Source organism: Lepus europaeus, chromosome 11, assembly GCF_033115175.1.
Source record: "Lepus europaeus isolate LE1 chromosome 11, mLepTim1.pri, whole genome shotgun sequence".
Lineage (NCBI taxonomy): Eukaryota > Metazoa > Chordata > Mammalia > Lagomorpha > Leporidae > Lepus > Lepus europaeus.
In genome coordinates, this window is record NC_084837.1 from 23622111 (window position 1) to 23649769 (window position 27659).

Here is a 27659-nt window from a genome sequence, read left to right on the forward strand (position 1 = left end):
CTCCTGGCTGCCACCTCTCAGCCCTGGCCCAGCAGTCACCGTTGGGGGCATTTTGGGAAGTGAACCATTAGATGGGAGTGCTCTCTTGCTCTCTTTCTCTCTCACTTTTTTCTGCCTCTTGTGTAAATAAAAATCAAGAAAAAAAAAACCCACCCAGGTTTTCATGTAGTCAGAATCTATCCATACTTCATGCACTTGGAGTAAAACCCCAAATCTTTGGCTTATTTGGCCTCTCAGGGTCCACCTGCCACCTGCTCTGGAGTTCGCTCTCATCATTCGTTGCTTCAGCCCCACCTCGTTTCAGTCAAGTTTTCCTTCTCTCACTGCGTCGTCGTATACACTAAGTTCTTCTGTCTCAGAGCCTTTGCATGTCAATTACTTTTGTCAAAAGTATTCTTTTCTTGATTTTCTACCTGGCAGACTTTGGATCTTCCAGTCTAAATCTTCCTGTTAAAATCTTTTACCATATCCTTTACCTTTCTTCATAAAGCAATGAGGATCTTTAATTATGTTTGGTCAGTTAATTGTCAGATTTTTCCACATACAGAAGTTCCATGCACTCAGGGACTGTGTCTGTATCCTTTATCACTTTCCCTGGTGTCTCCCACAGTAGAGGTTCAACAAGCACTGTCAGGCACATATGCTAAGATCTTTTAGGATTATACATTACTATATTGGTTAGAAACCAAATGGCAATATTTATATTATTTGCAGAAGAAATTTAAATAATTTGTTCTGGAGTTGAGCAAACTGTAATTTCTGGGTCAGAAAGCATCTCAGAGTCATTTCAGATTGGAAGCCTGGCAACTGGGAAGGTTTTCAAATATGCATAGTTTTCATACAGTAGCTACTTTTAATACGTTTGCTTATGAAATGAGCTTAAGTATCTTTAATTATAAATCTACATTTGAATTAATTTTTTCAAACATTCTAGATATTCAGGATGATGAAGTAGCAGAAACTGTTTACAGAGATAGGAAAAGACAGTTACCCTTGGAGCTGACAGTAGAACTAACAGAAGAGACGTTCAATGCAACAGTGATGGCTTCTGACAGCCTAGTGCTCTTCTATGTTGGCTGTGAGTATGAGTCTTTGGAGATGACACTATTACATATTAGTATGTTTCAGGTAGATCGATTTTATTATTGCATTCTCTATTTTGCACATTGCAAAATGGCAATAAGTTTTAGATATCCAGTGGACCACATATCTTGAGGCATTTACTTCTAAGTGATTCTATGGTTGTAAAACGTGTGTGTGTGTGTGTGTATCTTATCTGATTTAAAAATTGAAGGTTAGTGATTAAAGTATATCTCCAGGTAATTAATTTTGAAGAGCTATTGTGATTGAAGCTAAAGATTTTAACATATTACCAGTACTTATAGATTGATAGAAATGTGTTGCTTTCATGAGACTTTAATTAGCCATGTATTTATATCCCCTGCAGTAAGAATGTAGAAAATTAGTTGCATTTGGAACCATCATAAATAGATGGATAACATTGAATACTTATACTGTGATATTTCTTATTCAGAAATAATACCTTTGAGAAACCCGGTAGGTCTCTGTGTTTGCTATATTTAAGTGTAGGTGCTTTGGAGGCACACAGCTGTGATATTTGTTGAATTTTTATTTTAATGCAGGGCAGGCAGTATCCATGGCATTCCTGCAGTCCTATATTGATGTGGCAGCTAAATTGAAAGGTACTGTACTCTGGCATGCATGCTCGTTTTCCTGATTCTGAAATGTAGCTATTTGTAAAACTGTCGTGTGCTAAAGATGCAGAAAGCCACATAAAATTTCAGGTTATTATGCACATAAATGTGGGTGTTAGGTCTCTGAGGTTAAGTGAGTAAGTCAAGAATATAAAAATGCTTAGAAGTGTTCACTTTTATTATAGTCAGGGGACTATCTTAAGAGAACCTATGCATTAAGTACTTGTGGCTACACAGTTAAGCCAGTAACCTCCTTGGCTGAATTAAATCATTCAGCAAGCATTTACTGAGTGCCTACTCTGAGCCAATTACCAGTAAATACTGGCGATAAAAATTTGACATATAATACCTAGTTTCACAGTCTAATGGAAGATCACACCTTCTTGGGTTCCTTTTTTAAAATTAATTTATTTGAGAGACAGAGCTACAGACAGAGGGCAAAACACACACACACCCACATCCTCCCCACCCCCCCGCCACTCCCCCAACATCCACCCCTGTATATCTGCTGGTTCACTCCCCAAAAGGCCGCAATTGCCAGAGCTGGCGGATCCAAAGGGAGTAGCTGGGAGCTTCCTTCCGGTCTCCCACATGGGTTCAGGGGCCTAAGCACTTGGGCCATCCTCACCGCCTTCCCAGGCCATCAGCAGAGAGCTAGATCAGAAGTGGAGCAGCCATCGGCCGGCGCTGTGACTCAACAGGCTAATCCTCCGCCTAGCTGCACTGGCACCTGCCAGTTCTAGTCCCGGTTGGGGCGCCGGATTCTGTCCCGGTTGCCCCTCTTCCAGGCCAGCTCTCTGCTGTGGCCTGGGAGTGCAATGGAGGATGGCCCAGGTGCTTGGGCCCTGCACCCCATGGGAGACCAGGATAAGCACCTGGCTCCTGCCTTCGGATCAGCATGGTGTGCCGGCCGCAGCCAGGACATGAACTGGTGCCCATAAGGGATGCTGGCACTGCAGGCGGAGGCCCAACCTACTACGCCAAGGCACCAGCTCCTTTCCTGTGTTCTTGAAATTACATAATTAGATTAGATCCTTATGGATCAGGATATTTCTTTTTTCTTTTCATGATTTTTTTTTTTTAAAGCAAAGTGACAGAGACAGAAAATGATTTTTCATCTGCTGGTTCACTCCCCGAACAGCTGCAATGGCCAAATCTGGGCCAGACTGAAACCAGGAGCCTCAGCTCCATCCGGGTCTCCCATATGGGCAGGAGCTCAAGCATGTGGACCATCTGCTGCTGCTTTCCCAGGAGCATTAGCAGGGAGCTGGATTGGAAGCAGCGCAGCAGGGCCTCATTGAACTGGTGCTCTGATACGGGACACTGGCGTTGGAGGCAACAGCTTATCCACTACACTACAGTGTTGGCCCCCAAGGATATTTAATAGCCAAGATCTTTTTTTTTTGTCCTGCAGAGTGGACAGTGAGAGAGAGAGACAGAGAGAAAGGTCTTCCTTTGCCGTTGGTTCACCCTCCAATGGCCGCCGCGGCCGACGTGCTGCGGCCGGCACACCGTGCTGATCCGAAGCCAGGAGCCAGGTGCTTCTCCTGGTCTCCCATGCAGGTGTAGGGCCCAAGCACTTGGGCCATCCTCCACTGCACTCCCTGGCCACAGCAGAGAGCTGGCCTGGAAGAGGGGCAACCGGGACAGAATCCGGTGCCCCGACTGGGACTAGAACCCAGTGTGCCGGCGCCGCAGGCGGAGGATTAGCCTCGTGAGCCAGGGCGCCGGCCTCTATTTTTTTTTTTTTTTAAACAAAGCAAGATTCATTTTATTTATTTGAAAGCCAGAGTGAGGAAGAGGGAGAGGCAGAGAAAAAGATCTTTCAACTACTGGTTTACTCTGGGCCAAAGCCAGAAGCCAAGAATTTGATCCAGGTGTCCCTCCTGGGTGGCAGAAACCTAAGCACTTGTGCCAGCACCTGCTGTCTCCCTGGCAGGGTAGCAGCAAGCTGGCTCAAAGTAGAGGCAGGGCCTGATTACAGGCACTCCAATATGGGATGCAGGCGTCTCAAGGGGCGCCTTACCCTGTGGTGTACAGTTCTCCTTATTTTAACTGTTCTGTGAAACCTGATTTTAAGAGTGGGCAAATGAGAACTCAAGCATTGGCCTTTAATTCAAAATATCCCAGCAAGGACACAGTGAGAATTAGGGGATCTGCTAGTAAGAAAGGTACTGATGGAATGTGTGTGCATAATGTTGATTTGAATAACATACAGTGTATCATGCATTGACTCTGTAGTATGATTTTCTCCTGCTCTGTTGATTTGTAAATAGAATTTTATGGTTAAATAGACTTATTCTCAGCTACCCAGGACTATATGCATCACTCAGTTTTTGAGTTGTACGTGTATATATTTATTGAATAAAAAGCAGATAAGCACTCCAAGACTTGATTTCATTTGATGTGTTCATTATTAACAAAGATCCTTATAGTAATTAGATAAATAGGATATTTTGCAGGTTCAGGGGCTTAATGTAGAAATGCATAATATAGGTAACTATTGAATTTTTTGTGCATTTTGAAGCTGAAACTGTAATTTTATAGATTAGGAAAACATTGTAATACTTTGGGAATTTAGTCCTATGATCTGTCTTTCATATTGACTTCTTAGGGAAAAAGTCATTTTTTCATCTAGTTCAAAACAATGAAGAATATTTTTTATTCAGTCACAAGGTGGCAGCAAATGACAAATTTTCCCTATCTGAAGTTGTTACATAGAGTATCTGGGACCTAATATTGTGGGAATCCTAGAATTTGAGATAATTCAGATTGAAGCAGAACTACATACTAAAACCATTTTGTAGAAAAAAAAATAAAAAATTAAAATTGATGACTTCAGTATAAGTATCTTTATGTATTTTAATGACATGAATCAGTATTCTTTTTCCAGTGTTAAAAATAATATCACAGTTTGCATCATTGCAAGGACAAGGGAATAAGGTTTTAAGCAATGGTAGGTGAGAGTGCCTACTCACAGGAGGGAACTGCGTATGTCATAGCACAGTATTGCATACCTGGATGGCAGTTTTTAATGTGGTAATTCAAATAAATATGCATCTGTTAATATTTATTGGTGAATTGATGAAAAGATAATTCTCAGATGGGAAGGAATGAGTTACCTTTGCTTATAATATTCAGATACTAATATACTGTAGAGTGAAAAAATATTAGTGTATATTCTACACATTTTTTTTTTAATTTTTTTTTTTTTGACAGGCAGAGTGGACAGTGAGAGAGAGAGACAGAGAGAAAGGTCTTCCTTTTGCCGTTGGTTCACCCTCCAATTTTTAATTGGGAACATACTTAAAAACTTTTAGTGATATTAAAATACTGATTTTTGGCCGGCGCCGCGGCTCACTAGGCTAATCCTCCGCCTTGTGGCGCTGGCACACCGGGATCTAGTCCCGGTCAGGGCACCGATCCTGTCCCGGTTGCCCCTCTTCCAAGGCCAGCTCTCTGCTGTGGCCAAGGAGTGCAGTGGAGGATGGCCCAAGTGCTTGGGCCCTGCACCCCATGGGAGACCAGGAGAAGCACCTGGCTCCTGCCATGGGATCAGCGCGGTGCGCCGGCCGCAGCGCGCTACCGCGGCGGCCATTGGAGGGTGAACCAACGGCAAAAGGAAGACCTTTCTCTCTGTCTCTCTCTCACTGTCCACTCTGCCTGTCAAAAAAAAAAAAAAAAAAAAAAAACAAAAAACAAAAAACAAAACAAAACAAAAATACTGATTTTTACATTTTGTTTTCAATTTTTTAAAAGTTTTACTTTTTCTAAGATGCTTGCTGTGGGCTTGTCATAAATTGCCTTGACTGTGTTGAGGAATGTTCTATACCCAGTTTGCTAAAGGTTTTTATCATGAAAGGATATTATATTTTATCAAATGCTTTCTTTGTATATATTGAGATAACCATATGGTTTTTGTTCTTCAGTTTGTTAATGCATCACATTTATTGATTTGTGAATGTTCAGCCATGCCTGCACACCAGAGATAAGTCCCTCTTGGTCTGGGTGAATGATCATTGTGATGTGTTGCTGGATTTGATTTGCTAGTAGTTTGTTGAGGATTTTTGCAGCTTCAGGCTGATCCATCCCTGGCTTTTGTGGGCATTTTAGGAGGGAACCAGTAGATGGAAAACCTTTCACTCTCTAGCTCTGCCTTTTAAGTAGATCAAAATAATTAAACACTAAAAAAAGAATGGGATAGAAAAAATCCTGAACAGTCTATGCAGATGAGTTTTTGACATTAATGTTTCTAAAGTGTGCATTTTCCTTTTACTTAGGCACGTCCACTATGCTTCTTACCAGAATAAACTGTGCAGACTGGACTGATGTATGTACTAAGCAAAATGTTACTGAATTTCCTGTTGTAAAGATGTACAAGGAAGGTGAGGACCCAGTATCTTACGCTGGTATGTTAGGAACTGAAGATCTCCTAAAATTTATCCAGCTGTAAGTACTCAGCTTCACTACAAGATTTCTAAATTTGGGGGTTTGTAGAAGTCCTAGTAGCCATACATTGTTGATATACTTTGAATAGGTTAAGGAGCATAATGGGATTGAGATCAAAGATGAGGTATTAATGAGGAGGGCCTATGCATACTCTATTACTTTGGAGTAAATCATTTTATTTGAAGCTGATGTTTCAAAATATTTAATTATGTTAATTTGTTAGATATTTATCCTGTGTAATATATTGCTTGCTAAGTTCAGTATGCTTTAATTTTTTTGAATTGGAAAATATCTTTAAAAATTAATTTTGAATATGGTTTTGTGTTCATCCAGCAACAGAATTTCATATCCAGTGAACATAACATCAATACAAGAAGCAGAACAATACTTAAGTGGGGAATTACATAAAGACCTGCTCTCCTATTCCAGTGTGTCAGTGTTGGGACTGTTTAGTCCAACCATGATGACAGGTTAGTGGTGTTGAGGTTTCAAATTATACAATGTATGCTTAAATGCTTTTGTTTATTAGTTTTTTTGAAATGAATATATTTTTAAATTATAGGGAATTTTGAAAATATAGACACTTTTGAAGAAAAAAATAAGAATTATTCAGAGATAAATGCTGTTTACTTATGATTCCTTCCATATTTTTTCTGTGCACCTGTGTATTGTATTTCTATATATTTTATTGTAATTGTGCTAAAACTGTGTATCTTGGTTAGTCTCTTATTTTATGTAGCATCACATTGGTTTATTTTTCTCTTGTGATTCTTTGTAAAAATGTCTGCCTGATGTTTGGAAATTATATATATATATATATATACACACACATATATATATATATACACACACTATAATCTGTTCACAACCAATTTTTTTTAACTTTATTTAGTAAATATAAATTTCCAAAGTACAGCTTATGGATTACAATGGCTTTTTCCCCCCATAACTTCCCTCCCAGCCACAACCCTCCCAACTCCTGCTCCCTCTCCCATTCCATTCACATCAAGATTAATTTTTAATTATCTTTATATATAGAAGATCAATTTAGTATATATTAAGTAAAGATTTCATCAGTTTGCACCCACACAGAACATAAAGTGTAAAATACTGTTTGAGTACTAGTTATAGCATTAATTCACATTGAACACCACATTAAGGACAGAGATCCCACATGAGGAGTAAGTGCACAGTGACTCCTGTTGTTGACTTAAAAAGTTGACACTCTTGTTTATGGCATCAGTAATCTCCCTAGGCTCTTGTCATGAGTTGCCAAGGTTATGGAAGTCTTTTGAGTTTGTTGGCTCTGATCATATTTAGACAAGGACATAGTCAAAGTGGAAGTTCTCTCCTCCCTTTGGAGAAAGGTACCTCCTTCTTTGATGGCCCCGTTCTTTCCACTAGGATCTCACTCGCAGAGATCTTTTATTTAGTTTTTTTTTTTTTTTTTTTTTTTTTTTTTTTTTTTGCCAGAGTGTCTTGGATTTCCATGCCTACAATACTCTCATGGGCTTTTCAGCTGGATCCGCATGCCTTCAGGGCTGATTCTGAGGCCAGAAGAGCTATTTAGGACATCCACCATTCTATGAGTCTGCTGTGTATCTCGCTTCCCATGTTGGATCGTTCTCTCCCTTTTTTATTCTATCAGTTAGTATTTGCAGACACTAGTCTTGTTTATGTAACCCTTTTGACTCTTAGACCTATCAGTGTGATCAATTGTGAACTGAAATTGATCAGTTGGACTAGTGAGATGGCATTGGTACATGCCACCTTGATGGGATTGTATTGGAATCCCCTGGCACGTTTCTAACTCCACCGTTTGGGGCAAGTCTGATTGAGTATGTCCCAAATTGTACATCTCCTCCCTCTCTTATTCCCACTCTTATATTTAACAGAGATCACTTTTCAGTTCAATTTAAACACCTAAGTATAATTGTGTGTTGATTAAAGAGTTCAACCAATGGTATTAAGTAGAACAAAAAAAAAATACTAAAAGGGATAAAGGATTAAATTGTACATTAACAGTTGGGACAGGGCTGATCAAGTCACTTTTTCTCATAGTGTCCATTTCACTTCAACAGGTTTCCTTTTAGGTGCTCAGTTAGTTGTCACCGATCAGGGAGAACATATGATATTTGTCCCTTTGGGACTGGCTTAAGTCACTCAGCATAATGTTTTCCAGATTCCTCCATTTTGTTGCGAATGACTAGATTTCATTGTTTTTTTTTACTGCTATATAGTATTCTATAGAGTACATATCCCATAGTTTCATTATCCAGTCTTCTGTTGATGGGCATTTAGGTTGATTCCAGGTCTTAGCTATTGTGAATTGAGCTGCAATAAACATTAAGGTGCAGACAGCTCTTTTATTTGCCAATTTAATTTCCTTTGGGTAAATTCCAAGGAGTGGGATAGCTGGGTTGTATGGTAGGGCTATATTCAGGTTTCTGAGGAATCTCCAGACTGATTTCCATAGTGGCTTTACCAGTTTGCATTCCCACCAACAGTGGGTTAGTGTCCCTTTTCCCCCACATCCTCCCCAGCATCTGTTGTTGGTAGATTTCTGAATGTGAGCCATTCTAACTGGGGTGAGGTGAAACCTCATTGTGGTTTTGATTTGCATTTCCCTGATGGCTAGTGATCCTGAACATTTTTTCATGTGTCTGTTGGCTAGTTGGATTTCCTCTTTTGAAAAATGTCTATTGAGGTCCTTGGCCCATCTCTTAAGTGAGTTTGTTTTGATGTGGAGTTTCTTGATCTCTTTGTAGATTCTGGTTATTAATCCTTTATCAGTTGCATAGTTTGCAAATATTTTTTCCCATTCTGTCGGTTGCCTCTTCACTTGTCTGTTTCTTTTGCAGTAAAGAAACTTCTCAATTTGATGTAAACTCAATTGTTAATTTTGGCTTTGACTGCCTGTGCCTCCAGGGTCTTTTCCAAGAAGTCTTTGCCTGTGCCTATATCTTGCAGGGTTTCTCTGATGTTCTCTAATAATTTGATGGTGTCGGGTCATAGATTTAGGTCTTTAATCCACGTTGAGTGGATTTTTGTGTAAGGTGTAATGTAAGGGTCTTGCTTCATGCTTCTGCATGTGGAGATCCAGTTTTCCCAGCACCATTTGTTGAATACACTGTCCTTGCTCCAGGGATTTGATCTTTGATCAAATATAAGCTGGCTGTAGATGTTTGGATTGATTTCTGGTGTTTCTATTCTGTTCCATTGGTCTATCCATCTGTTTCTGTACCAGTACCATGCTGTTTTGATTACCACTGCCCTGTAGTATGTCCTGAAATCTGGTATTGTGATGCCTCTGGCTTTGTTTTTGCACAACCAATTTTTCTTTAAAATTTTTTTCACTGTAAAGAACGTTTTTATTTAAGAAATTTTGTGTCACTTTTAGACAATTTTTAGTCGGTGTAGATTTCCAGTAGAGTAACTTTATGTCTTCTGTAAATTGTATGTTATGTTCATTTCCAAAGATTTTTATTTATTTAATTTTATTTGAAAGACAGAGCTACCATTGCTGATTCGTCTCCCTGAAGCTTATAAAGCTGTGAGGCAGTAACTCGGTCGAGGTCTCCCAAGTGGGCGACGGGAGCCCAGCTATTGGAGCTGTCACTGCTGCATCCCAGGGTCTGCGTTAGCAAGAAGCTGATATCCGGTGCTGAGCCGGGACTTGAACCCAGGCACTCTGATGTGGGATGCCTGTCCCCACAGGTGTTTTAAGCACTAAGCCAAGTGTCTGCCCTGTTGTTTGCTTTTTAACTTTTAATAATAATGTTATATGTATTGAGGTTAAATTTCATTTCAGGTCTACTGATTTTGAAATGTTTTTCCATTACTTTTAGCTGTAAAAAAAAATTCCTGTCGTCTTTCCCAGTTAGTATTCACCTGTGTCTTTTCTTGCTCTGAGTTATGGTATTTTGCTTTGACTTTTAAAAAATTGTGACAAGATATACATAACACAAAATTTATCATCTTAACAATTGTTTAGTGCATGTCATTAGTTGTATAGCTGACCTCCACAACGTTTTCATCTCGCAAAACTGAAAGTCTGAACCCCTGGAACAACTCCATTTCCTGCTCACAGGCCCTGGTAACCACCGTCCTACTCTGTGTTTGTGTGACTCTGACTACAAGTAGAACCATACAGCATATTTCCTTTTCTGACTAGCTAACTTCATCTAGCATAATGTTCTGAAGGATTATCCGCTTGTGGGATCTGTCAGAATTTCTTTCCATTTGGAGGCTGAATAATATTCCACTGTGTGAATTTACCACATTTCTGTTGATCTATTCATCCACTTGTGGACAGTGGTGACTGCCTCTTGGCTATTATGCATAATGCTGTGTTTACATGGTTATGCAAATATTTCTTTGGAATTCGGCTTTCAAATATTTTGGGTGCATACCCAGAAAGGAATTACTGGATCATGTGGCAACTCTGTTTTTAGTTTTTTTGAGGAATTGCAGTAATATTTTTATTGTTTATTATTTTTATTTTTTAAAAGATTTATTTATTTATTTATTTGAAGGCTGAGTTAGAGAGAGGCAGAGAGAAAAAAAAGTCTCCACCTGCTGCTTCAATCCCCAAATGGCCGCAATGGCTGGAGCTGCACTCATCCGAAGCCAGGAGCCAGGAGCTTTTTCCAGATCTCCCACTTGGGTGCAGGGACCTAAGGACTTGGGCAATCCTCCTCTGCTTTCCCAGGCTACAGCAGAGAGCCGGATGCGAAGAGGAGCAGCCAGGACTCAAACCCATGCCCATATGGATGCCGGCACTAGAGGTGGCGGCTTTATCTGCTATGCCACTGCACCTGCCCCAATGCAGTAATATTTTAATATCACAACTTCTCTGACCTTATATATAAGCTGCACCACTTGGTTTTTCTATCAGTAGTGTTCAGAGGTTCCAATTTCTCTGCTTTTTTGCCCACACTTATTTATGGTTTTCATTTGCATTACCTTAATGATCAGTGATGTTTATTTTTTCTTTGTGTTTATTTAGCACTTCTATATCTCCTTGGAGAAATGTCTGTTTAAGTCCTTTGCTATTTTTAAATTGAGTCATTGATTGATTTTCAAGCATTTTATCCTATTCTGTAGGTTTGCATTTCCTTCTGTCAATGCAGACATCCCAAGTGGCATTTCAACAGTTAAGCCAGAGAGGTTCCAAGATGGCAGAGTAGAGAGGGAGCTTACTGCTCTAGCCCAGGAGAAGATAGTAAAAAAAGTGGAGATAGTATAGTCTTAGAGAAGATGAGGGAAAAAATGGCAGAGGAAATCACCAAAATTAGAGGGACACAGTAGACCTACGTGGAAGGCGTGTGCACCCACGGCTCGGGACTCCAGTATCTGAGCGCCTCGCACCAGCACTGGAAAGTCAGGTGAGACCAAACCGCAGCAGCCCGGGCTACTGGCAAAAAGTGGCAGGAAGAGCCTAGAGCTCTTGGAGCCTTGGAGCCCTATGGGGGAAAGTGTATCAGCCAAACTAGAGGGGAAAAAAAAAAGGACGGACACATTTCTCCTCAATCACTTTACAACAGCGTATGGTAACAAACCAATAGAACCGGCACCATTTTGGACATAGGTAACAGCTTTGCCAGCTCGTGTCTGCACCCGGCAACCAGCCAAGTGGAGACTCCTGACTCTGATGGGGAGAACTAACAGGGGGCTAGGAGCTTGTGACTGTGTGAAGCTTCTGAACTGGGACTGTGAGAAAAACGGAGCAGTCTCATGGTAGACTCACAAGCTCGGGGGTTCCTGGTTACCTGGTGAGACATTGCTGAGGAATCTGAACTTAAACTGAGGACTGCACAGATCCTTTGTGTGTTCCTTAAGACAGAGCAGAAGAATATTATACCCAGTGGGGCTAGCTCTTAGGTGCTGGTCTCTATTGAGGAGAGGAGCTCAGCTGAGCAGCATATACCTCTCTTCTGATTAAAAAAAAAAAGAAGAAGATTTACCACATCAAACTTGGGTGTATCCCCTTAGGCACACCCTTAACCCTGGAGAATTGAACAGAGCTTGCTGGCTATACCCACTACAAGCCTCTAGAGATTCACTGAAAGCAGACATTCCACTTTTCTACAAGTCATAGTACAATGATAAAAGCTGCCACAGAAAGAAAAAAAAAAAGAAGCCAATGGGTATCTCCACAAATGCCAAACAATAAATGTACCAATCCAAGAAACAAAAATAAGGAAGACAATGTGACGCCACCCCCCCCACCATGCCGTGAAAAACACAACGCTTCAATACTAGATTATGAAGATGATGAGATAGAAGAAATGCAAGGACTGGAACTCAAAAAAATTTTTTTTTGACAGGCAGAGTTAGAGAGAGAGACAGACAGAAAGGTCTTCCTTTTTCCGTTGGTTCACCCCCCAAGTGGCCACTACGGCCGGCGTGTTGCAGCCAGCGCACTGTGCCGAAGCCAGGAGCCAGGTGCTTCCTCCTGGTCTCCCATGCGGGTGCAGGGCCCAAGGACCTGGACCATTCTCCACTGCACTCCCAGGCCACAGCAGAGAGCTGGACTGGAAGAGGAGCAACCGGGACAGAATCTGGCACTCCAACCGGAACTAGAACCCACAGTGCCGGAGCCGCAGGTGGAGGATTAGCCTAGTGAGCCGCAGTGCCCGCCAACTCATAGAATTACAAACACCCTAAACAGCACTCTGGCGTCAGAGTTAGCCCTTAAGGCATTTGGATCTGGCTAAAATGCCTATGAAAACATTTCAGGCATAAAATGTGGCAAAAAATGGCCTACATGAAAGATCTCTGTGAGTGAGATCCTAGTGGAAAGAAGGGGCCATCAAAGAAGGAGGTACCTTTCTCTGAAGGGAGGAGAGAACTTCCGCTTTGAATATGGCCTTTTCTAAATAAGACTGGAGTTGGTGAACTCAAGAGGTTTCCATAGTGTTGGCAGCTCGTGATAAGAGCCTCGGGTGATCACTGACGTCATAAATAAGAGTGTCAGTTGTTAAATCAACAACAGGAGCCACTGTGCACCTGCTCCCCATATAGGACCTCTGTCCTTAATGTGTTGTACTATGAGAATTAACAGTAAAGCTAGTCTTCAAACAGTTCTTTATGCTTTGTGTGTCTGTGTGGGTGCAAACTGTTAAAATCTTTACTTAGTATAGAGTTTTTCTGTATATAAAGATAATTAAAAATGAATTTTTAAAAAGATTTATTTATTTGAAAGACAGAATTACAGAGAGAGGTAGAGACAGAGACAGGTCTTCCATTCACTGGTTCACTTCCCAGATGGCCACAATGCCTGGAGCTAAGCCGATTCATAGTCAGGAGCAAGGAGCTTCTTCCAGGTCTCCCATGTTGGTGCAGGAGCCCAAGGACCTGGGTCATCTTCCACTGCTTTCCCAGGCCATAGCAGAGAGCTGGATTGAAAGAGGAGAAGCCGGGAGTAGAACTGGTTACCATATGGAATGCTGGTGCCTCAGGCCAGAGCTTTAACCTGCTGTGCCATAGCGCTGGCCACTAAAAATGAATCCTAATGAAAAATGGGATGGGAGAGGAAATAGGAGGTAGGACGGGAATAGGGGTGGGAGGGCAAGTATAGGGGGAAGAACCACTATATTCCAGAAGCTATACCTATGAAATTTGTATTTATTGCATAAAAACTTAAAAGAAAACCCACATAAGCCAAATAGTCATGCCAAGTTAATGTTTTTCATTCAGCTTGGATACTGGCTTATATCAATTATTTTTGATGGTTTTATGTGGCATTATAAACTACTCTGTTCGTTTTCAATTTTTTTTTGTTTTGTTTTTAAATGTGTATTTATTTGAGAGGCAGGCAGATAGAAAGAGCTAACTCCCAGATCATTGATTATTTTCCAAAATATTCCCAACAGATGGGGCTGGGCCAGGCTGAATGTAGGAGCTGTGAACTCAATCCATGTTTTTCATGTAGTGTCAGGGCCCCAACTGCTTGAGCTGTTACCACTTCCTTTCAGGGTGTGCATTAGCAAGAAGGCTGATAATGGAAGCAGAGCATGGGTGTCCCACGTGATGTGTTGTCTGCTAGACCAAATACCTTCCCCTACTGTGTTCTTTTAATACCACAGCTTCTCTATCTTTCATCTCATGCTTCATGAAAATGTGTCTTCCGGTAAGTTTTAAAGGGGTGTTTGACCAGTGGTATTTCTAAGAATGTTAATTGTTACTTTCACCTATGGGTGGCCTATTGGGTGGATAACAAGGCCTCAAGCTTTCTCTGCTATGCTAAATCTTACCATGTATCTAGCAAAATTCACTTTTTTTTTGACAGGCAGAGTGGACAGTAAGAGAGAGAGACAGAGAGAAAGGTCTTCTTTTGCCGTTGGTTCACCCTCCAATGGCTGCCACGGCCGGCGCGCTGCAGCCGGTGCATCGCGCTGATCTGAAGCCAGGAGCCAGGTGCTTCCCCCAGTCTCCCATGCAGGTGCAGGGCTCAAGGACTTGGGCCATCCTCCACTGCACTCCCTGGCCACAGCAGAGAGCTGGCCTGGAAGAGGGGCAACTGGGATAGAATCTGGCACCCCGACCAGGACTAGAACCCATTGTGCTGGCTTTGCAAGGCGGAGGATTAGCCTATTGAGCCGCAGCGCTGGCCACAAACTTCACTCTTAATGATTTTTCTTTCCTTTGAGATGAATTTCACATTTTAAATGAATCCTTTTGAAAATGTTTCTGTAGAAAAAAAACCCATGATTCTCTCAATAGATGCAGAGAAAGCATCTGATAAAGTACAACACCCTTTCATGATAAAAACTCTAAGCAAACTGGGTATGGAAGGAACATTCCTCAATACAATCAAAGCAGTTTATGAAAAACCCACGGCCAGCATCCTATTGAATGGGGAAAAGTTGGAAGCATTTCCACTGAGATCTGTTACCAGACAGGGATGCCCACTCTCACCACTGCTATTCAATATAGTTCTGGAAGTTTTAGCCAGAGCCATTAGTCAAGAAAAAGAAATCAGAGGGATACAAATTGGGAAGGAAGAAATCAAACTATCCCTCTTTGCAGATGATATGATTCTTTCTTCAGGGGATCCAAAGAACTCTACTAAGAGACTATTGGAACTCACAGAAGAGTTTGGCAAAGTAGCAGGATATAAAATCAATGCACAAAGATCAACAGCCTTTGTATACACAGGCAATGCCACAGCTGAGAAAGGACTGCTAAGATCAATCCCATTCACAATAGCTACAAAAACAATCAAATACCTTGGAATCAACTTAACCAAGGAGTCAAAGATCTCTACGATGAGAATTACAAAATCTTAAATAGAAGAGGGTACCAAAAAATGGAAAAATCTTCCATGCTCATGGATTGGAAGAATCAATATCATCACAATGTCCATTATCCCAAAAGCAATTTACAGATTCAATGCAATACCAATCAAAATACCAAAGGCATTCTTTTCAGATCAGAAAAAGTGATGCTGAAATTCATATAGAGACAAAGAAGACCTCGAAAAGTTAAAGCAATCTTGTGCAACAAAAACAAAGCCAGAGGCATCACAATACCAGATTTCAGGACATACTACAGGGCAGTTGTTATCAAAACAGAATGGTACTGGTACAGAATCAGATGGATAGACCAATGGAGCAGAATAGAAACACCAGAAATCAATCCAAACATCGACAGCCAACTTACATTTGATCAAGGATCTAAAACCAATCCCTGGAGCAAGGACAGTCTATTCAACAAATGGTGCTGGGAAAACAGGATCTCCACATGCAGAAGCATGAAGCAAGACCCTTACATTACACCTTACACAAAAATCCACTCAACGTGGATTAAAGACCTAAATCTATGACCCGACACCATCAAATTATTAGAGAACATCAGAGAAACCCTGCAAGATATAGGCACAGGCAAAGACTTCTTGGAAAAGACCCTAGAGGCACAGGCAGTCAAAGCCAAAATTAACAATTGGGATTGCATCAAATTGAGAAGTTTCTTTACTGCAAAAGAAACAGTCAGGAAAGAGAAGAGGCAACCTATACAACCGATAAAGGATTAATAACCAGAATCTACAAAGAGATCAAGAAACTCCACATCAAAACAAACATCCCACTTGAGAGATGGGCCAAGGACCTCAATAGACATTTTTCAAAAGAGGAAATCCAACTAGCCAACAGACACATGAAAAAATGTTCAGGATCACTAGCCATCAGGGAAATGCAAATCAAAACCACAATGAGGTTTCACCTCACCCCAGTTAGAATGGCTCACATTCAGAAATCTACCAACAACAGATGCTGGGGAGGATGTGGGGAAAAAGGGACACTAACCCACTGTTGGTGGGAATGCAAACTGGTAAAGCCACTATGGAAGTCTGTCTGGAGATTCCTCAGAAATCTGAATATAATCCTACCATACAACCCAGCCATCCCACTCCTTGGAATTTACCCAAAGGAAATTAAATTGGCAAATAAAAGAGCTGTCTGCACCTTAATGTTTATTTCAGCTCAATTTACAATAGCTAAGACCTGGAATCAACCTAAATGCCCATCAACAGAAGACTGGATAATGAAACTATGGGATATGTACTCTATAGAATACTATATAGCAGTAAAAAAAACAATGAAATCTGGTCATTTGCAACAAAATGGAGGAATCTGGAAAACATTATGCTGAGTGACTTAAGCCAGTCCCAAAGGGACAAATATCATATGTTCTCCCTGATCGTTGACAACTAACTGAGCACCTAAAAGGAAACCTGTTGAAGTGAAATGGACACTGAGAAACAGTGATTTGATCAGCCCTTGTCCTGACTGTCGAGGAACAACTTAATACTTTATTCCTTTTAGTATTTTTTTTTCTACTTAATACCATTGGTTGAACTCTTTAATTAACACACAATTATTCTTAGGTGTTTAACTGAAAAGTGATCTCTGTTAAATATCAGAGTGGGAATAAGAAGGGAAGAGATGTACAGTTCGGCACATGTTCACTCGGACTTACCCCTAAGGTAGAGCTAGAAGCCAGGCAATTCCAATTCAATCCCATCAAGGTGGCATGTACTAATGCTATCTTACTTGTTAAAGTGATCAGTTTAAGTTCATAATTGATCAAAAAGATAGGATTAATTGTCAAAGGGATTACTTAAATAAGACCAGTGTCTGCAAATAATAGTTGATAGAATTAAAAAGGAGAAAATGTTCCTACATGGGAAGCAGGATACACAGCAGACTCATATAATGGCAAATGCCCTAAACAGCACTCTGGCATCAGAATCAGCCCTTAAAGCATTCGGATCTGGCTAAAAAGCCCATGAGAATTTCGCAGGCATGGAAATCCAAGACACTGAGGGAAAAAAAAATGACCTAAGTGAAAGATATCTGTGAGTGAGATCCCAGTGGAAAGAACGGGCCATCAAAGAAGGCAGTACCTTTCTCTGAAGAGAGGAGAGAACTTACACTTTGAACCTGGCCTTGTCTAAATAAGACTGGAGTTGGTGAATTCAAGAGGCTTCCATAGCCTTGGAAGTTCATGACAAGAGCCTCGGGTGATTACTGACATCATAAATAAGAGTGTCAATTGTTAACAACGTTAGTTACTGTGCACTTACTCCCCATGTAGGATCTCTGTCCTTAATGTGTTGTATTATGTAAATAAAAACTAGTACTCAAACAGTACTCTATACTTTGTGTGTCTTTGTGGGTGCAGTCTGTTGAAATCTTTACTTAGTATTTACTAAGTTGATCATCTGTATATAAAGAGAATTGAAAATGAGTCATGATGAAGAATGGTATGGGAGTGGGAGATGGGATGGTTGTGATTGGAAGGGAGGCTATGGGGGGGGGAAAGCCGCTATAATTCAAAAGTTGTACTTTGGAAATTTATATTTATTAAATTAAAATTTTAAAAAAATGTTTCTACAGAAAGATGACTCACTATCTAGCATTATATTTATACCTAGTAGATGCTTTTAATATTTACTAAATTTTGCTTTCCACAAGTTTATGCCTAGTAGTTTTTTCCTCTATTTTCAAAATCATTAAAAATAAAAATCAAAAAGAACTTATTAGAAAGAAAAGATGGGGGTCTGGCACTGTGGCACAGTAGGTTAATCCTCCGCCTGTGGCACTTGCACTTGTACTTGGGTGCTGGTTCTAGTCCCGGCTGTTCCTCTGCCCACCTGGCTCTCTGGTATGGCCTGGGAAATCAGTCTCCTGTGTGGGAGACCAGGAAGAATGTCCTGGCTCCTGGCTTCGGATCAGCGCAGTTCCAGCCATTGCAGCCATTTGAGGGTGAGCCAGCAGATGGAAGACCTTTCTCTCTGTCTGTCCCTCTCACTGTCTGTAATTCTACCTCTCAAATATAAATTAATTAAATAAATAAATGAAAGAAAGAAACTTTAAAAAAAAAGATGGTGTGTGAATGCTTTTCCTGGGGCTTACCATATTAGAAGACAAAATGTGTATTCTCCTTATGAAAAATTGACATGACTGGATCTGTTTTACTCCTCCACCCTCCCCTTCTGATATTTTTGTTCCTATTAATTTTATCTCATGTACTTTAGATACTTGGTGCTCTGAGGTTCTCATTTATTAATTATAGTAGGCCTCCTTCCAAGAAGAAGTCTTCAAATAATAAAAGGCACAAATACAGTAAAGTCATTACATCTAAGATGAAGTTAAGCAATAAAACTGAAGAGAATAATTATGTGTAAAGTCTAGAAAACACTGTAGTTGATTATAAAGCTTAGTCCTAAAGCAATTTGGTAGCAACGAAAAATAGATGTTGAAATATTTGCTATGTTATCATTCTATGATGAGTTGCAACATACAAGTTAGGATGCTGATTCATCCACAGAGAAAACTTTCTCCTGATTGTAAATACTGACAAGAATTTTTTGTATTTTTTTATATAGAGGATAGACATAAGAAACAGTGTACTTGTTCATATTTCCATATAACTGGTGATAAAATTTACATGTAGTTACATCTCTCACTAAAAGTCAGAAGTGTAAAGTTAAATTATATAAAGAGAGTTCTGGTGTGCCAGAGTGATGAATCTGGATATGATACCTTTTTGTTTTACTGGATTGATTGCTGTCAACTTTTTCAGTTAGATTTTAATTCCCCTTTATTTCTTTTAGATTTGTTTTTATTTTTTGTAGCTGGACTTTGAACATGTGTTGAATTAAAGATTTTATAATAATGCTATTATGAATCCATTAACATTTTAATGTAAATTTGTATTTTGACAATAAAAGCTAACTACTAAAATTCACTGATCATTTACTTTACATCGGATGTTGATTCATTGTTCACAAATATTACAACGGGCTGAACACATATAATGTGAGGCCCGAGAGGGCAGAAATGTCTCTTGTCCACTGGTGTATCTGCAGGCCATTCTGTGGGAAAATTTGTGATTTTTCATTTGTAAATAATAAATATCTTACGAGACAATAATTAAAAACTCTGTAAATATCCTGTTTCTCATCGTACTTTGGTGTCATAGTTTTACAGTCCTCTGCCTGAAAGAGCCATTACTGCCATAGTTGTCAAATAGAAATTTTCTAACTTCAGCGTTACTTCTACATTTATTACTTGGCATACTACTATGTAAGACAGAGCTTTCTCCTCGCACTTGTTTTGTCTATCAGCAAGGACTCCTGAATTCTTTTACTCCAGGGTTTATAGTCTGTAACTATTATTAGTTGGCTCAGATGGTTCCAGATGTGGTCGGTGGGAGCCCCTTCAGTCTGACTCCATGTCCTTTCACATGTCTCCGTCGTTCTTTGCTTATGTGCTTTGGCACAAGTTGTTCCCAGCCTCATTCCTGGAATCAGTCATTTCTTCAAGGAATGCAGGTTCCTTTTAGTGGGAAACTAAATTTAGAAACCGAGACCTGGAGGCTAGGAGTGCTGTGGTTACTAGAGTGTTCTTGATTCTCAACTATCTCAGCAGACAGAGCAGATGTATGTATATATGTGTGGGTACAAATACAACTCACCAAGAGGTGATAATGGAAACATACAATATTGCTCAAGGAACGTATCTGTTTTATGCAGTTAAAATATATTTGCAGTTGAAACACTAAATATTTAAATCATCAGTTTTGTCTATATCCCAAGTACATTTGTAGTAGCCCCCAAAATTTTGTGTTTCTTTTTATTGAGAGAATTGGTTATTTGAGGCTGCCATCTATTCTGACTTAAAAGGGGTCTTCAGCAAGTTCGTGGAAAATGCTTATTATGAAAAAACTATCTCAAAATTATTTTCGCACCAAAGTAAATTTATTTTTCAATTCCGCTTTTCCACAGACTTCTTGGAGTGCCCTTTCCTATGCAGTTTTCAACAAGAAGACTATTTTGGTCATTGACAGGAAAACAGACACTCGGGTTTAGTGGAAATGAGTGCTCATCTGAGGTGTACTGTATTCTCCCATCCCCCAAGTCACTTAGGTTTTGTTATCAAGTGGTATCATGAAGACTTTAAAGAAACATAGTCAAAACATAGTCAAGCAAAGCAGCTTCTGTACGAAGAAATTAAGTGGGAATATCCGTGTATTTTCCATTGTTCCTTGTCGAAAAAGAAAAGCAGCAGCTGAAACAGATTCTGTTATGTAATTGCTTTGGATGAAGCTTGTCTGTTGATCAGAACGTGGCTGTTTCCTTTTAGCAATGAAAGACCGTGTAGGCATGCAGCCCCCATCTAGCTGCTGTTTCTGCTTAGAGAGTTTTCTACCGTGGTATAGCACAGGCTATACCTGTGAATAGTTTTATGAGTTACTAGTTTCTCATTAAACTCATGATTATAAATGAGTTCTCAATGCTGCATGCTGGCTGAGCTGCCCTGATTTGCTCTCCTTACAGTGTTTCTCAGTCTTGTGGAAACTATGTGCCCTTTTTATAGAAAACACAATCCTGTGGTTCGTGGTGCCGACAGCATTGATGTTTCCATCGTGAGTATAGTGCTGACTGTGAAGGTATAGATCGTAGGGCTCAGCTTGCCTATCTTGCGAGGTGCTTCATGACTCAGTTCTTCCGTTGCTGTCTTTCTGTTTGAACTGTGAATCTTTCATCTGGAGCCGAGCTGTCACTGGGCCTCAGCTGGCAAGAATACATCATTTGCCTATGAGTCCACCTCTTGTCTTTCTTGTTTACAAAAATTTAGTTCAAAATTGCATCTTGGTTAGCAGATAATTATTAACATGATCTAGAATAGGCTATTATTCATGAAAATGTATTCAGAAATATTCAGAAATAAAAAGATTTTGAGTATGTATATCCTAGCACATGAGAAACAACTAATAGAATTCACAAGTAACAAAAAGACATTCTTGAAAAACTCAGGAATTAAAAAAATAACGGGCTGGCATTTTGGTGCAGGTGGTTAAGCCTCCACCTGTGACACCGGCATCCCATTTGAGTGCTGATTGGAGTCCTAGCTGCTCCACTTCCGATGCAGCTCCCTGCTAATAATGTGCCTAAGCAGCAGGAAATGGCTCCTGCCATCCAGTAGGAGATCTGGTTTTGGAGCATGAACCAGCAGACAGAAGATTTTTAATTCTGTATCTCCACCCCCACTTTGTAACTCTGCCTTTCAAGTAAAAATAAATAGACATTAATAAATAAATACCTTATAATTGCACACCCAAATGCAGTCATTGTTAAAGAGTAGAATTTCTGGTCTTCTGTTTCTTTCTATTTTTTATCTATCTATCTATCTATCTATCTGACAGAGTTAGAGAGAGAGAGAGAGAGAGAGACAGAGAAAGGTCTTCCCTCCATTGGTTCACTCCCCAAATGGCCACTATGGCTGGAGCTACGCAGATCCGAAGCCAGGAGCCAGGTGCTTCTCCTGGCCTCCCATGCAGATGCAGGGGCCCAAGCACTTGGGCCATCCTCCACTGCCTTCCCCGGGCCACAGCAGAGAGCTGGACTGGAAGAGGAGCAACCGGGACTAGAACCGGCACCCATATGGGATGCCGGCGCCACAGGCGGAGGATTAACCAAGTGACCCACAGTGCCTGCCCCTGGTCTTCTATTTCTTTATGCATAGAGTCAGTTTTGTCTTTTGATTATAATAAGAATGTCATTTCACATACCTGCTTCTGTTTCCAATGTAGACAGACAGGGCAGCTGTCTCCATTTATCCTGCCTTAGGAGTAAATTAAAAGGTAACAGATAGTTATTCAGTTATACTGTTTGATAAGAGTACCACAAAGCTTATAAATCACATTTAGACTACATTTGTTTTGGAAACTATGGATCCATTACATTAATTTATTTGGTCGTGTCACATAAAACACAATTTGTTTTAGAACCACTACGTTTTATAAGGTGTCTGCGCTGAAATATTTATCTTTTTAATTCATTTATATTGAAATACTGTCAATCTGATCGTAAATTGCATAGCTCTCACAATTTTAAAGTTTCCCAGTTTTTGCCTTATCTCTCTATCAATAGCAAAAGAAGACTTCAATGAAGCAGGAAGCTCTCTAAAAGGATATGTTATCACTGCAGTTTATTCTGGAGAAGATGTTTTGATTCTGTAAGTTTATTGCTCTTCTAATCAGTTATTACTTGTCTTTACAGAGCTGATGAAGGAGAAGATAGGGCAGCGACCTCAAATTTTAATTGTCTTCTTGGGAAATGTGGCTGCTAGTTTATTTAGATACTGTTGTACTTTAAGCCAAAGCCTCCCTGGAGGCAGTCATAGAATAATGGGTAAAGCTGCGGCCTGCAGTGTGGGCATCCCATATGGATACTGGTTTGAGTCCATGCTGCTCCACTTCTGATCCAGCTCCCTACTAATGTTCCTGTGAACGCAGCAGAAGAAGGCCCAAGTGCTTGGGCCCTTGCACCCATGAGGGAGACCTGGAAGAAGCCCTTGGCTCCTGCTTTTGGGGCAGCCCATCTCTGGCTGTTGTGGCCATTTGGGGAGTGAACCAGTGGATAGAAAATCTCTCTCTTCTGTCTTTCAAATAAACAAATCTTTAAAAAAAATTTTTTTTGTGTTGAAATATTTTCATTTTTGTTTCTTTGGCCTTGTCATGGTTTTTGGAGAGTTTTACTTCTTGATTGTTTGAGTTTGTGTTTAGCACCAGACTCTATATTTTTAAAAAAATTTTAGCCACTTATGTTGCTTTAGCTGTAGAAAATGGGACCGTAGGGAATTAGAAAAATATTTTAATTGCTAAAGAACGAAGGTCTGAACTGCAGATTTGGAGATTATTATTAGTACACAGCATAATCTGCACAAAGGGCTTCTTTTCAGGTACAGGTCACTGGAGGAGCCCCAGGAGTTTGTCTTTCCTGCCTTTTGACTATAACGCTCCTAATTGTGATGTCTAAGCTAAAATCTTTCATCTTGAATATTGATGATGTATGCTGTCAGTGAATAAGCTTTTGCTTTATTTGTGAAATCAGTGATTTTGGAAAATACTGAATTAGGAAATATGAGACCTGTGCGCTGGATAGTGGATACCTACCCCTTGTCATCTGCCCTGTTGTCATTGTGTATTTAACTGTGCTGAAGAGCTAGACCAGTTTTCAGAGTCTGTTTGGTTTATAACTGACTGAGAGACTCCTTCAGGTGATCCGAAGGCTGGGCTCTCTCCTAGTGCCTTTGATGTTATAATGTCCATGCTTGGTTCTGGTGTGAATTTCCTACAAATGATACAAATGCAACTACATCATTGCTCATTCAACCAAAGCATTTTGCATTATTGATGCAGAGGATTTTAGGTGTCATTAGCAAAGTGGTGCTCTGGAGATGAATCCGGGCTCTTGGTTCAGTGGGGAGAGCACAGACTGTGTGTCCAGAGCCCGTCATTTTGAACACTGTCATTGTCCAACACCTCTCTCCTCACCCATGAAATGTGGTGAGAAAGCCTGCTTATAGGGCTGTTCTGAGGACTAAATGGAAACAGAACCGAGACACCTAGTATCTTGCCTGGTCCATAGCAGGTTTCCCAGGAGTGCCCTTCTCCTTCCTTGGCAGTGTGCTGGGCAGTCCACACAGGTGCAGAACCATTTGGTGTGCTCTGAGTCCTGTGTAGATGTTTTCTTGAAGAATAAATTGTGCAAGAAAAACATCTGGCCAGGTGATTTTCTGTTACTGTGCCTTAGGTTGTCGGTTGTCAAGGCTCCTGGACTTCCTCACACAGCAGATAAATTTGGAGACTGAGTTGTTTTTTGGTCCGTAGCCTTAGAGCTTCTGGTTTGCTGCCTCCTGCTGTGATTTCCTGGCCTACTTTTGTGTGTATGTGTTTTTGATGGCTTGATATATTTTGGTTTTAGTTTTAATACTGCATTTCTCCATAGGTCAAATAAATACACTGTGACCCTTCCAGCCCTCCTGCTGGCCAGACACAAAGAAGGCAGAATAGAGGGCATCCCATTAGCTAACACCCGTGCACACGATATAGTTCAACTAATAACAGATGCATCGCTGGAAACATTTGTGAGTATACTTTATAATAAGGCTGTTATTTTAAATAGAATCTAGGTCATTTAAAGATCAAGTATTTTAATACGCGAATTTCCAGCTTTTGGTGGGACAGGGCATCATGTTTTGTGTGCTGAAGGTTCTGTTAAATTGTTCGTTTATTATGCATATAGGTTGTCTGGTGAACTGCTGAAAGTTTACAGTTCTTGCTGAGATTAGTGGGGGCTAAAGTCCAACCAAAGTAAAGCTTGTTATAAGGTAAAACTTGTCCTAAAGCAAATGGATTTCGAAAAGTCAAGCTGCCCAGCTTCACATCCTTGCTTGAGTCCTTACTGATTGTGTGTTAACTCACCTATCCCTCTGTTTCCACACATGTAAAATGTAGGTCGTAGTGGCACTGCCACCTTGAATAATAGTGGATTTGAGAGCACAACAGATGAAACCTGGAATACTTGATTTCAGTTGTTTGCTTTTATATTAAACAGCTAAACTTTATACATTCACACTTGTTACTTTCCTGAAGCACTACTATTAGCTATAAATGCTGAATGGACATCCTCTTGTTATTATGTTTCTTGTCATGATGATCTGAATGACATTACTCTTCAGGCTCAAATAAATGATGGTGATCTTTACTCGTTCTCCTGATCTTGATTCTGTCCCTTTGCCCCATCCCCACTAAAATTACAGCTTATAATGAATCAAATCATTGAGTTAACATAATCAGGGTATAGTCTCCAAATTAATTTTTTTTAAAGATTTATTTATTTGAACGGCAAAGTGATGAACAGGGAGAGAGTGAGAGAGCGAGCGAGCGTGCGTGTGTGAGTGAGTGCCAGATGACTGCAGTGGCTGGGCCTGGGCTTCAGTCAGACAGAAGCCAGGAACCTGGAGCTCCATCTGGGTCTCCCATGTGGGTGGTGTGGGCTTAAGTACTTAGTACATCTTCCGCTGTTTCCCCAAGAGCATTAGAAGGGAACTAGAGTGGAACTGGAGAAGCTAGAGTCTCTAACTGGTGCTCAGATGGGATGCTGGTATCCTAGGTGGTGGCTTAACCCGCTGCACCTCAACACTGGCCCCTCTAAATTAATTACTGAAGTAATCCTTCACCCTAATGACCCGATCAAACCCAGTCATCTCCCAAAAACCTCACCTGTAAACTCTATATTTGGATTAAGTTTCTACCCTCGTATTACCATTAACATGAGATTTGGGGGACAAACTTTTAACACTTAGGCCTAAGTATATCCAAATCATAGCGGGTGACCAATTGGTAAGGATTTTGTATAGGTTTTATATGGCATGAAATTTTTATTTTAATAAACCTGATGACAAATTAGGTGAAATAAATAATGCCTATACCTGAAATACACAATAATTAGTTACATAAGCTGTAATATATCTCAGGCTGTCACAAAACCACTTGTTAGTGGGCCCGTATTGTGGCACAATGGGTTAAGATGACACTTGCAAAGCCTTGGAAGTCGGTGGATGATGGCTTGAGTACTTGGACCCCTGCCATCTGTGTGGAAGACAGGATGGAATTCCTGGCTCCAACCCCACTGATGCTCACATTTGGGGAATGAACCAGCAGGCGGAGTATTTATCTCTCCATCTCTCTCTGTTGCTCTGTTAAGTAACAAAATCTTTTAACAGAGACAACTATTTGTTGGGAAATAGAGTTAAGACTTTGCTTGTGTGAACTGTCTTTTATGTTTTCACTATAGACAAGAATATCGGATTGACAGTTATGGCTTCTTCTGTGAGGATACTTCAAAAAGTCATGAAAAATGAAAGTAAAAGATAAGTTGATTTTGGTGCAAAAAAATTTTAAATCTATGTATAGTTTTTCCATAATACACATTTTCCATGAATTTTTCATGATTGTTGTATGCATGGATTTCTATTATTTTTTGAACCAAAATAAGCTGTTAATTCCATTTTCCACAAAATTTTTTTTAAAGATTTATTTATTTATTTGAAAGGCAGAGTTACATAGAGAGAGAAGGAGAGGCAGAGAGAGAGAGAGAGAGAGAAAGGGAGGGAGGCAGGGAGAGGTGTCTTCCATCCGCTGGTTCACTCCCCAACTGGTTGCAACGGCTGGAGCTGCAATGATCTGAAGCCAGGAGCTTCTTCCGGGTCTCCCACACAGGTGCAGGGGCCCAAGCACTTGGGCCATCTTCTGCTTTCCCCGGCCATAGAAGAGAGCTGGATTGGAAGTGGAGCAACCAGGACTCCAATTGCTGCCCATTTGGGATGCTGGCCCTGCAGGCCAGGGCTTTAACCTGCTGTGTCACAGAGATGGCCCCCCCCCACAAATTTTTTTTTTTCAAAATTTATTTGACAGGTAGAGTTAGACAGTGAGAGAGAGAGAGACAGAGAAAGGTCTCCCTTCTGTCGGTTCACCCCCCAAATGGCTGCTAAGGCCGGAGCTGTGCCGATCCAAAGCCAGGAGCCAGGTGCCTCTTCCTGGTCTCCCATGCGGGTACAGGGGCCCAAGCACTTGGGCCATCCTCCACTGCCCTCCCGGGCCACAGCAGAGAGCTGGACTGCAAGAGGAGCGACGAGGACTAGTACCCAGCACCCCAACCAGGACTAGAACCGGGGGTGTTGGCACTGCAGGCGGAGGATTAGCCAAGTGAGCCACGGCACCAGCCAATTCCAGGTGTTTTACACTAGGGATTCACATTATCCTCACAGACATTTCCCTTATCAGGGCTAGAACCCGGTGCTCATATGGGATGCCAGCGCCACAGGCAGAAGATTAACCAAGTGAGCCATGGCGCTGCCTCCCCCCCACCCCCCAAATGCTTTAAAGCAAGGAGTCATCCTCCAAGTACCACATCTGGATGTGCCTTCTTCCCCTCTGCTCCTCGCCTCTCAGTGGCAGTCAAAGCTGTTGTCTTGAAAATTTTCTCTTTGGCTTTTGCAGTACAAGCCTCTCCAGAGGCTTTAGCCCCCTGGCTGCTCTTTGTCTCATTTATTTGCTAGAATCACATCTTCAATTCGTTTTTTCTTCTTTTGCTATAACTCATTTAGAAGATTAAAAGATGGATGGTACTACAAGACG

General features: G+C 40.7%; 1 protein-coding gene across 5 annotated transcripts in view; it reads left to right on the forward strand.

Moving 5' to 3' along the window:
• TXNDC16 (thioredoxin domain containing 16) overlaps positions 1 to 27659 on the forward strand; it is a 96389-nt gene that overhangs the window by 62858 nt on the left and 5872 nt on the right. For all 5 annotated transcript variants that reach the window (XR_009867202.1, XM_062204583.1, XM_062204585.1 and 2 more), the window contains 6 exons: positions 935 to 1078; positions 1644 to 1703; positions 5996 to 6164; positions 6498 to 6634; positions 22606 to 22690; positions 24466 to 24604. Coding sequence is in view for 4 of the 5 variants with exons in the window: in XM_062204583.1 (XP_062060567.1) it covers positions 935 to 1078; positions 1644 to 1703; positions 5996 to 6164; positions 6498 to 6634; positions 22606 to 22690; positions 24466 to 24604 (734 nt within the window). In the remaining variant the exon portion in view is untranslated. The remainder of the gene's footprint in view (positions 1 to 934; positions 1079 to 1643; positions 1704 to 5995; positions 6165 to 6497; positions 6635 to 22605; positions 22691 to 24465; positions 24605 to 27659) is intronic.